The 12426-nt window shown below is 43.6% G+C and overlaps 1 protein-coding gene across 13 annotated transcripts in view; it reads right to left on the reverse strand.

Moving 5' to 3' along the window:
* CLEC16A (C-type lectin domain containing 16A) overlaps positions 1 to 12426 on the reverse strand; it is a 229092-nt gene that overhangs the window by 145121 nt on the left and 71545 nt on the right. For all 13 annotated transcript variants that reach the window (XM_035267032.3, XM_078344753.1, XM_035267035.3 and 10 more), the window contains 2 exons: positions 8393 to 8525; positions 4280 to 4380 (listed from right to left, as the gene is read on the reverse strand). In XM_035267032.3, coding sequence (XP_035122923.2) covers positions 4280 to 4380; positions 8393 to 8525 — 234 coding nt within the window. The remainder of the gene's footprint in view (positions 1 to 4279; positions 4381 to 8392; positions 8526 to 12426) is intronic.

A 12426-nucleotide genomic window follows, 5' to 3' on the forward strand; every position in this document is an offset into this window, starting at 1 on the left:
AAAAATACAGAGAAAAGGAGGTCTAAAAAAGTGCCACAGGAACCTCATGGAGATTAAAAAATGTCTGCTCTTCCCAAGATGTTGCTATGAAAATGAAAAGACATGCCACAGATGGGGGGACATCACTGTAAAACGCCTCTGATAAAGAACTTGCTCTCAAAATACATAAAGAACTCTGGAGGCTGAGATGGGTATATCACCTGAAGTCAGGAGTTCGAGACCAGCCTGGCCAACATGCTGAAACCCCATCTCTACTAAAAATACGAAAATTAGCCAGGTGGGGTGGCGCACCCCTGTAGTCTCAGCTACTCAGGAGCTGAGGCAGGAGAATTTCCTGAACCTGGGAGGCAGAGGTTATAGTGAGCCAAGACTGTGCCACTGCATTCCAGCCTGGGTGACAGAGTGAGACTCCATCTTAAAAGAAACAAAACAAAAAAATCCCAAACTCTCAAAACACAACAATTTCTTTACTCAACTCAATTTAAAAAATTAGGTAAAGATTTGAAAAGACTCTTCACCAATGAAGACATTTATGGCCAAAGAAAGACATGAAAAGATGTTCAATGTCATTAGGAAAATGCAAATTAAGATCATAAGATAACACTGCACGCCTATTCGAATAGTGGAAACTAAAAAGGTGGCCACACAAGTGTTGGGAAGGAAGGAAAGGAACCAGAACTCCTGTACGCTGGTGGTGGGAGGTAAAAGAATACAGGCATCTTGGAAAACAGTTTGGCAGTATTTTAAAATCAAAGCAAACATACACATACCTCCCATAATTCTATGAGAGACATGACTCAGCCATTCTATTTGTAGGTATTTATCCAAGAGAAAAAGGATGTATACGCCCATACAGCTCTCTGTATGGACACATACTGTATGGGGCCACACGAATGCTCACAGCAGCTTTGTATGTCATAGTCCCAAACTGGAAACAACCCACATTTCCAGGGACAGATGAATAAATAAACTGTGGTATGTTCATACAATGGAATGCTACTCAGTAATAAAAAGAAATGAACCACGGATACACACAGCAACATGACGGATCTCAAAATAATTATGTAGATTGAAAGAGGCCACACCAAGAGGAGTACATGAAGCATGACTGCTCATGCAAAATTTTAGAAAATGCAAACTAATCCAAAATGACAGGAAGCAGATTATTAGTGTTACTTGGGGAGAGGGGTGTGGGAGGCAAGTGAGAAGGGGAGGAAATGTTTGGGATGCTGGATTGTATACTCTCTTGATCACGGTGTGATTTCATGGGTATTTACGTACGTCAAAATATCAAATTGTACACCTTAAATATATGCAGTTTATTGCATATCAATAAAACTTTTTCTTTAAAGGGGCTATGCTTCTGGCCAAGATGGATTAGATTTATCCTTCTGATTCAGGCAACTCAGAGAGCAAGACAATATATACAAAACAATGGTTATCATTCTATGGATGAACAGGTAGCACAGGAGAGAGATCCCTGAGAGACAGAAGCACAAAGGCAGTGGCCCAGTGACTGCTCCAACTTGCTGTCCAGGGAGAGTATCCAGACCTCAGCACAGGGAAAGAAAACCCAGACGAAGACAGTGGTCTCTCAGAGATGAGAAGGCAGAGTTTGGAGTTCAGGAAGATCAAGTGGCTAAAACTTGTGGACAAGAGAAACAGAGCTACAGAGAGAGAGCTCCAGACACATGCAGAGGGGTTTTTTTAGAGGCTCAGCTCAATTCTAGCCAATGCGTGCATATGAAGAAAGGGAAAGACCTGCCAGAATGAAGCCTGTGGAACAATTCCTGGAGCTCACACAGGGCTGGCCAGTGTGCAGAGACCACCTCACCATGGGACACTGTGGAGTCTCAGAAGGGCATTGTCTGAGTAGTGGGGAGAAGTTAGTCCTAAACTAAAGGCTGTCTGGACCAGCTCTCACAGAGCAGAAAAGCAAGCCCCAATAAATGATCAAACCAACTCCAATTAACTTAACCATCGGCCCAAAAATATTTACAGGAAGAATCTAGCATTCAGGTGTGTAAAACCACAGTAATTGTCAACCAATCAAAAATGACCAGGCATGCAAAAAATGGGGGAGGAACTCCAAAAGTAGGAGAAAAACCAGTAAGAGACATACAGCTAGAAATGACACAGATGTAAGAACACAAGAAATCAGAAGGGAAATTGTATAATATTTTAAGCTGAATGAACCTCCTATGTCAAAACTTACTGGATGCAGGTAAAGTAGTGCTTAGAGGGAAACTGATGGCAGTAAAGTCATAGAGAAGAAAGGTTTAAGAATTAATGACTAGAAAGGAAATAGCCTGAGGGATATTTTTTCTGATAATAAAACTATAATATCTCCTGATTGTGTGGTATTCACACATATCCATCCATGCCCTAAAATTCACAGAATTAAATTTAAAATGAGTTAATTTTTTGGTATGTTAGTTAAAAAATAAGTTGATTTGCTGAAAAAAAATCAATGATCAAAGCTTCCATCAATGATTAAAATCAATGATTAAAGCTTCTTTATAAGAAGCTATAAAACAAAAAGTAAATTAAATTGGAAGCAGCAGAAAGTAAATAAAATAAGCCTAAGAACAGAAATCAATAAAATAAAAAACAGCAGAACAATAGAGGGCAGAAATAAAATTAATAATCCTCCAGCCAAACTGATTAGGAAAAAGAAAAATGAAGACCTAAATTATCAATACCATGAATCTGAGCGGGAACATCACTACAGATCCTACAGACATTAAAAAGATAATAAAGGAATATCATAAAGTTTATGCCAATAAATTTGACAGTTTAAATGAAATGACAAACTCCTTGAAAGACACAAATTACCAAAGCTCACTCAAGAAGAAATACATAACCTTGAAAAGCCCCTTAACTACTGAAGGAATGGAGTAGTTAAAAACCTTCCATCAAAGACAACTCCAGATGGCTGCAGTAGCTTAAGGAACATTTAAGGAAGAAATAATACTACAAAGATTCATCCAGAAAAATCAAGCGGAGAATATTTCTCAATTCATTCTGTAAGATGAGCATAACCCTGAGAGCAAAATCAGACGAAAATTACAAGAAGACCACAGACTAGTATCAGTCATGAACCTAGATGTGAAAATCCTTAATATCTATGATTTGCTATGATTTGCTCACAAATTGTTAAAAGAGAATGGCAGCTCTGGATGGACATAAACCCAGGTGCTGAAACATGATGATGTGAGAAGGGCAAGGTAGAAGACACAATATGAGTACCTCCATTTATGGCTAATAAGACCATATACACTCCTTCTTGGTGTGTTTGGCTATCTTTAAAAGGACACAAGAGAAATCAGTAGCAGGAACTGCTTTTGAAGAGGAGAGCTGGGGGCCAAAAGTGGGAGACTTTTTTCACTACATACTATTCTGCCACCAATCAAGTTATTCATCATGATTAATGATTTTAGAACACATAAACTTAAGTTATGTCATGTATGTTTTAATGCCTCTAGCCATAGGCTATCTTAGTAAAATCCAACTCTACCTACTCCCCAATAAACTTACGAAAAACCTACTAAAACATCACTTGATGTTTTACTATGCCAAATCCAGCTCTGGCGGGGGTTAGAAGGAATATTCTTGAATTCTTCTTTGAAGAGATTCTGATGTGGAGGTTTCAGAAAGTGCCCAGGTCAAGCCAGGTGGAGCAAACAACTGTAACTATTCCCAGGAATGGACATCAAGGCAGTGAATGAATAAATTCTAACAAAACCTGTCAACCTCATGGGAGTTGAATGCTGGCCATGCACCCTCAACAGGGGAAGCCAGAGAACCACACCTTTCTTCAGAAAGGAAACCTATGCTTCCACAAAGTCCACCCAGCGTCTATTTCAGCTCTGAACCCAGAATAAGAATATCAAGTGTTATAAATAGCAAAACCAAGATTACAATTTGACTGATTTCAGTTTTGATGTTAGGAAAGAGGTCGGATGTTAAGTCAGTTGTAAATCAAGGGGTCAAAAGAAAACCACAGGGTGAGTATAGTCATCCTGGGTTAGGCAGTCAAGTCACCTTTCCCCATATTGCCGGGGTAACCAATTCCTGTGGCTTCAGTTGGCAGAAAAACACCAGAGAAATTCTAAAGAGCCTAAAGAAGAGTGGGTGTCAAAACCAAAAAGGACCACCAAAACCAGAAAGGAAATTCTGTACAGAAAGCACCCTTCTTTGTCCTCTATGCAGCAGAAGGGAAGGATGCTATGTGTACGCAGGGCCCAGCAAGGAAGCTGGGCAAGGCAAGAGTGCCTACCTTTATTATGAGACATGGCGTAGAGGAGGCAGAGCACAAACAGGGCGTGGTAATCATCATCCGGGCTGTCCAGAGCGTGGTACACCATATCCAGGAAGGGTCTGGAAAACAGGAGGGGCATGCATGAGCCTTGTGGTGCACATAAGTGAAGAATTCCCCTCTCTAACCTGTACATGGGGTGCTAGCTGCCTTTGGTACAGCTCTTTCGTACACAACTATGTTCCTGGTCCAGCACCAGGAACTGAGGACACAGACAAATGAGAGACAGGCTCTTCCCGGGAAAGCTGCTATCCAGAGGGGAAACTAACCAAGGAACAGACTGCTGGCTAGTCATACAACAGTCATTCAGCAGGTATTCCAGACACAGAGAATCAATGATACAAACTCCCTACAGCAAAGCTTTCATGTCAGTTCGTAGAGAGAGAGAACAGACAGACATCACTGCAGAGTGATGTGTGTCACAAGAGAATGAAGGAAACAGAACAGGGTGATTATCAAACAAGGCACAAACAACAATCCAAACACGTTCAGGAACGTGAGCCCTGGAGCCAGACTGTCTGGGTTCAAATCCTGAGTCTTATTCAGCAAATCCTTGAGCAAGTTACTTAAAACCTATTTCCCCATCTGTATGGCATGGATTCCAACCTTGCAGGGTTATTGTGAGGATTCAAGTCTAATGAAGACTGAAAAGCATTTAGCACAGGGCCAGGCACTGTGGGTGCTGCCAATGCATGACGGCTGCTATTTGATTTCTATTTTAAATATTCCAAGGGCACTACTTCATGATTTCATTTTGGCACGGTCCTGACCCAGCAATTTCTTGGACTGACTTTCTCTGACTGCTAAGAATTGACAGTGAGGTCTCTCACCTCTGATGCTTTGTGGGTGAGATCTGTAGAGAGGCTGTAAATATCGGAAATGGCACACCCCAAATGCTGCCTTTCCAGATGAAGGGCCTGACGGGAAAAGACTCTTCACCGCCAAGAGAACAGAATATGCCCAGGTCTGGCTCACAGGCCAGAGGCTCTGATCCCCTGACTGACTGTCGTGGCTGCCCCTTCTGAATGCCAGGTTGAGGCCAAGAGAACAGAGCACATTCATGAGTGACCCAGGGCATGTTTAATTTCTGGAAGGACACCCAAGTGCCAATGAACACTGGGTGCCTATGGGGAGTGAAAGGGGCCTGTGGAGACGCAGGGAGTGTTCACGATAAAACGATGAGACAGTTTTGAGTTTTTGACTCTATACATGTATCGCTGATACAAAATGTTTCATTGAAAAATGCAAAGGAAAAAGTAGGAAAAATGTACTTATAACATTTCAAACATACATATGACACACAAAAACTAAAAAAAAAAAAAAAAAAAAAATCTTAAAGGGCACATTTGTCTTCCTTCCCGGTTTCTCCACAGCCCCAGATGGGGCACCACCTTTCGGATGTGCTAATAGTTTTGTCATGTGTAGATTTGGGTTCTGAAAGCATCCAGAAAGAACACTTCCAAACTCAGGGTGGGATAACATTTTCTTGTAAATCAGCTGCTTGAAATTTGGATTATATTTCCATTTGGGAATAATATGAATAATCAAATGCCAATAACTGGGTGAGTACCATGTTTTATGAGATGAAGTATCATGAAGCCATTAAGCATTTTGTTTACACAGGGTAGAATAAGGTGAAAAAAGGTTGCTTGAGGGTTGATATTAGATGGAAAAAAGGAGGAATAAAAAATTATAGACATGATACGGTCCAAGCTTCTGGGAGAAGGGAGGGTGGAATTCCCAGAAAGCTCACATGGGGGGGGGGGGGGGGAAGAAAACTGGTAAGAAATGACCAGAATGGTAGTCCCACTGACTCTGAATATCAGCGGCATGAAGACTTCCTTCCTTTCTTTACACTCTTCAAGATTTTGCATACTTTCATAAGTTCAAAGTTTTTTTTTTAAGAAGAGAAACAATGTTTTAAAAGCTTTAAGTTTCTTAGGCCTATATTTAACTCCAAATGCAGATAGAGCCCATAACATATGGGGAATATAAAATGGTCTGCTTTTTACTATGCCGTTCCTTGGGGCAAGTGGACCAATGCCAAGATCCAATTCATATCCTAGAGAACACATGGCCACCTTCCCACCCCACTCCCTGCCTCACCACCAGGAAGTGGGAGGACAGAGGGCAATGGCAGTTTCTTACAACCTGCAACCCGATACCTTGGCAAAGGAGACAGCAGCTCTCCACCTGGGCCAGTCTCTACCCTGACATTCAGTCTCAGAGTCTAGCAGAGATCTGGCCTGGAGGTTCCCAGGCCTGCAAGTGACTTAACGCAAGGCAACTGAATCAGCTTCCATTAGAAGCCATGTGTTTGCAGATGCCCAGCATTAAGAAACACTCTCAATCAACTCTAAGAAAACCCTTCTCTCCACCAAAATTCAGAAAAAAAGAAGTCATCAACCCTAATATTCCAACCTAACATCTTGGTCTGTTTTTTACCCTTGTTTTTGGTGGCGGGAGGAATACAGGGTGTTTCTCTTCCATTAGCAAAGCTAACGGTACTACTATACCACGAAAAATACGTTCTCTGTTTCCATTTATCAGTTTCTAAGGAGCTGAACACATCATGACTGTACTCACCTAAAAGTATCAGCTGATACTCTTTGTTTTTGAGACAGTCTCAGTCTGTTGCCCAGGCTGGAGTGCGGTGGTGCAATCACAGCACATTATAGCCTTGACCTCTCTGGCTCAAGCAATCTCCCACCTCAGCCTCTCAAGTAGCTGGGGCTACAGGTGCCTGCCACCATGTCTGGCTAATTTTTAATTTTTTTGTAAAGATGAGGTCTCACTATGTTGCCTAGGCTAGTGTCAAACTCCCTGGCTCAAGTGATTCTCCCGCTTCAGCCCTTCCAAACTGCTAGGATCCTAGGTGTGAGCCACCATGCCTGGCCTGAGCTATTAAGCAGATGCCTCCTCCCTTGCTTAAGCACCACCCCACTAATAGTCATTTGTGGGCCTTTAATTATTTAGTCTAAAGAATGCTGTACCAAGGTTGTCCCCAACCTTCTGTGTTTGGAATGACTTCCTTAATTTTCAAAGCTTTGGGAGTTTGCTGTCAAGCAAAACCTAAAAGGTCTTCGTACTCCACTGTTTTTTTATTTAGCAAAAACTAAAAATGGCTCCCTTGCACATCTGATAGAAATTAATCCCATCTGTTACGTCATTGAAACATTTGCCAAGTAAAGAGAAAAATAAGATGTAGAAGAAAAAAATTAGTGGACTTCACTTCTTCACTTGAAGCTGGATTGCTAAAGAGGATGGGGTGTGTAGGTATTTTCACGACCCCTCCCCAGGGGCTAAGGAAGTGAATGCCTTGCAGGCTGACAGAGAAACCCTGGTGTTATGCATTTATTAACAGGAAGGTAGTGCTAATCAGGAGGCTGTTATGGGGGCCTGTGCAGTGGGGCTTCGAGATAAGGAAATAACTCTGAAATGAAGAAGCCCTCCTACCAGTTCCCAGCATACTCTGGAAGTAGCCTTCTCTCCAATCCCATTGTGGAGGGGCTGGTACTATAGCAAAGTTCCAGGAAATGTGGGGTCACCCAGGTTTAACAAGATGTAGCTACAGATAGCTGTCGCTGAAATGAACAATCAGGCAAAAGGTCAAAGGTGGATGGCAACACTAACTCATGTGGGCCGAGTCAAGAAGCAGGCCCTATAGACGGGGTATATGTATGTGTGTGCAGGGCAGGGAATGAACCAGGCAGGAGATCCAAGCCCATCTACTGAGGGGATGCTTCCTGGGAGCAGCAGAGCATTTCCAGGAGCAGACAGTGTGAAGCCACCCGTATCCTTTAGATGGAGCCCAGCTCCAAAGCACCGGGAGCACAGCAGGGAGAGTTGCACTATTCTGGCAAATCTCTTTGCAAGGGAGTGAGCATTATAGTGTTGAGTGATGGCTCTATCTCTATGCCTCTGGGTAGCCAGAGCTGGAGAGGCAGGGAAAGAAAGGGAGGCAGCATGGTCTGGCTGAGGGACAGAAAAGACTGGCCCCAGGGTCCAACATCCCCACTGAGCCCTCTCCTCTTCCCTAAGACAGCACTCAGCATTGGTCTCCTGGGCAGCTACCTGCTCCACCGTGCACTCTCAGAGCACGTGGCAGCGGCACTCTTCTCCTCGTCGGTGGTGTTCTGCTCCTGCACGGAGGCACTGGCGGCCAGCTCTGAGAGCTTGCTACGTTCCATGATCACCATCTCGATCTCTGGAAGCCAAAATGGAGACTGGGATGAGCCCAGGCAGCTATGCAGCTCTAGGTTCATACACATGCTCATGTTTGAGAATAAATATGCATAAATGACTCCTAATAGGTCAAACACATGTCTGACCTGAATACCAGCGACACACTGGGGGAGAAATAAGATAGAGGCCAGAGCCCCTCTTTCTATTCATCATGGCAACACCAAGAAACATGTTCCTGATTTTGACAACAAAACATAAATTTCAATCATTTATTCTATTTCAAGAGTTTAAAACAGTCCTTTTTACTTTATTGATACCACATTTCCTTCCCAAAGGATTTGAGGCAGCTAGCATACGATACGTGGTTGGAAACATAATCAACCTCACTGATAATATTCTAAAGCTGCTTACATTTTTTTTTTTTTTTTTTTTTTGAGACAGAGTTTTGCTCTTGTTGCCCAGGCCGGAGTACAGTAGTGTGATCTCAGCTCACTGCAACCTCTGCCTTCCAGGTTCAAGCGATTCTCCTGCCTCAGCCTCCTGAGTAGCTGGGATTACAGGTGCCTGCCACCACACCCAGCTAATTTTTGTACTTTTAGTAGAGACAGAGTTTCACTATGTTGGCCAGGCTGGTCTCGAACTCCTGACCTCAAGTGCTTCTCCTGCCTCAGCTTCACAAAGTGCTGTGATGACAGGCATGAGCCACCAAGCCCGGGCAAGCTGCTTACATTTTTAAGAGAAAGCTCTGACTGAAGGCTTTTGTTTTTCTGTTCTACTTACAACTTCCAGAGGGCAGAGAGAGATTAGGAACTTCATTTCATTTTTCCCCCCATTAAACAAGGGTAACCTGTAACAATCAACTTAAGCATGACATGCATTTTTATTTTTCAAAAAAAGTTATGAACCACAGAAGAAAACATCTTGAATTAAAGATGGACGAGGATTGGGCTTTATGGTGTCCCCATCACAGAGTTCTTGGTCATGCAAGCATGGACTTTCAAACAGCCCATGGAACTCAAAGTTCACATATTTTTCCCCACCTTTGGGAGACATACAGGGGGAAAAAGAGATGACAAAATGTGAACCTACATTTCTGTTCCAGAAGGATGTGAACACATAACCCTGGGCTCAGACGTGGCCTCCATCACAGTCTCCCTCCCGCCAGCTCATACGGTGACCTCTACCACCTCTTCTGTCACCCTAATTTATTCCCCACACAAACCCAAGGTGATTTTAAGGAAATTAGCTCAGGTCAGTCCTCTATTCAAAACTCCCAATGTCTACCCATCACTCTCAAGACAAAATCCAAACACATGGCCTGGCCCCAGTCCACCTCTGACCTTACCTCGGGGCCATCCCTGCCTGGCTGGCTGGTGCCGCTCCAGCTGTGCTGGGCTTCTCACTATCTCTTGAACATCCCAAGCTTGTTTCTCTCTGAGGATCTTTACACAGTAGTTACCTCTTCCTGAAAAGCTCTCACCCCAGGTCTCCTAGCCAGGTATAACTGTGGTACATCATTCAAGGCTCAGCTCACATGTCACCTCCTTGGAGACATCTTCCTGGACACCCTCTCCACCTGGTTTTTTGTTTGTTTTTGGGGATAGGGTCTTGCTCTGTCACCCAGGCTGGAGTGCAGTGGTGTGATCATGTAGCCTGACCACCTGGGCTCACGTGATCCTCCTACCTCAGCCTCCAGAGTAGCTGAGAACACAGGTACGTGCCACATACCCAGCTAATTTTTAAATTTTTAGCAATGAGGGTCTCACTATGTTGCCCACCCAGGCTGGTCTCAAACTCCTGAGCTCAAATGATCCTCCCACCTTGTCCTCCCAAAATGCTGGGATTGTAGGCTTGAGTCACCACACTGGCCTTCACCTGCTTTTTATTTTTATATCTCTTTAAAAATTATTCTTAACTAAACTCCACATTTGGTGCAGATTTCATTAGTTCTCCTGATGTCTTTTTTCTGGGACCCCTTTACATTGAGTCTTCATTCTTATGTTCCCCTGGATGTAACATTTCTCAGACTGTCCTTGCTTGTGTCATGACCTGGACATTTTGAGGAGTACTGGTCAGGGATTCTCAAGAGTCCCTTAATCTGGGGTTGTCCAACATCTTTCTGCTATTTAGAGTGGGGTTACAGGTTTTGAGGAGGAGGACCATAGAGGGGAAGTATCCTTCTCATCACATAATACGAGGGCACATACTATCAATATGATTTATGTCTGTTGATGTTACTCTCCAGTTCGTCAGCTTTTGCCACCGTGAATCAACTTTTCCTCCTCCTCCCATACCACATTCTGTGGAAGAAAGTCAGTAAACACAGGCCACACTTACAGAATGGGGCATTAGGTTCTGAAGCCTCTTTGCATATCTCATAAATTATCTGGCATTCTTCGCTAGAGGAGATTTGTCCTTCCTCCCCCTTACCTTGATTTTACTTTATATTAAAAGCATTTATAATGACTTGGCTCTTACATTCTCTCTTGTTTTGCTTCTTTACTGCCTGTCTTCCTCCACTAGAACAGGGGCTTTGTAGCTGTTGTATGTGTCTTGTTCTCTACTGTCTCTAGTGTCTAATCCAGTGCCTGGCACAAAGTAGGTATACCATAAGTATCTCTTGAAGTGATAAATAAATGACTAATTTAGCCCAACACAAGAAGTTTTGGCAGCAGGCCTGGCTGGCAATGATTCATGGTAGCTGTGATGTGAGGCGGGGTGGCCATTGCCTGACAGAGTCTGCAATCAATGTGGGCTCAAAGTGTTCTCGTGGGGAGATATCTCATGCCCCATGAGACGCTCCTGGCTGTTAGGTCTGACTGCAACTGCAGGCACCCCCTGGCATGGAGGAGCACCCCCATATCCACATGGGCCCTGGCCCTCTGCTAGGTTTACTCTCACCATCCCCCTTCCCTCCCTCCCATCTGATTGAAGCCAGATGCCAAAGATCAGAGTGTCCACAGGGCAGGCCCCATCACACAGGTAGGAACGAGCAGATGCTTTCTAAGTGGTGTGTGGACAAATGAATAGTTTTGTACTTATTTCACTGTGCATTAGAAGAAAATTCTAGCTGCACAGAATGCCTTCTGTGGATATTAGTTCTTAGAATAAGGCTAAATTTTGGGGAAAAAAACCAAGTGAGTCAATTCTAAGAAAGCTATCCAGTAAACAGCAGTGCAGACAGCATATGGATATGGCAAAAAGCTGGAATGTGGGCTGAGGGGTGGAGGCTTATGCCTCCCAGCACTTTGGGAGGCCAAGGCAGGATGATCCCTTGAGATCAGGAGTTCGAGATCAGCCTGGCCAACATGGTGAAACCCTGTCTCAAAAATTAGCCAGGTGTGGTATTGGGTGCTTGTAATCCCAGCTACTGTGGAGGCTGAGGCACAAGAATCATTTGAAGCCAGAAGGTGGAGGTTGTAGTGAGCTGAGATTGGGCCACTGCACTCCAGCCTGGGTGACAGAGTAAGACTCTGTTTCAAAAAAGAAAAAAAAGAGCTGGAATGTGGTGCAGACTGCTGTTTGGGAAACATTGCTACTTCCTTTCCTCCATTTTCACCTCCACCAGACTCCTTCAGACGCCCAATACCCTCCAACTACTCTGGTCGTCTCCAAAGTGGGTACAGACCTCAGTAGGCATGCAAGATGATTCTCTACGCAGCAGGTCTTTTAATGCTTCTCATCTTTCAAAATCTATTTTGTTTTATACTGTCCATAATATTAGCATAGACATATTATGTATAATTTATAATACATAAATGTTTATATATATTTGGGAGATGCATGCTTAAATGTCGTATGTATAAGTTTGTTTGTGTTTATTAACAAGGCTTGCCATTAGACATCTGAAGATTCCCAAGCAAACCTGTAAGGCCAGCCTCCCCCTCGTCTTCCAGTCTCTGGCCTCTGCCCTGTGCAGTAGA

The sequence above is a fragment of the Callithrix jacchus genome, chromosome 12 (genome assembly GCF_049354715.1).
Source record: "Callithrix jacchus isolate 240 chromosome 12, calJac240_pri, whole genome shotgun sequence".
Taxonomy (NCBI): domain Eukaryota; kingdom Metazoa; phylum Chordata; class Mammalia; order Primates; family Cebidae; genus Callithrix; species Callithrix jacchus.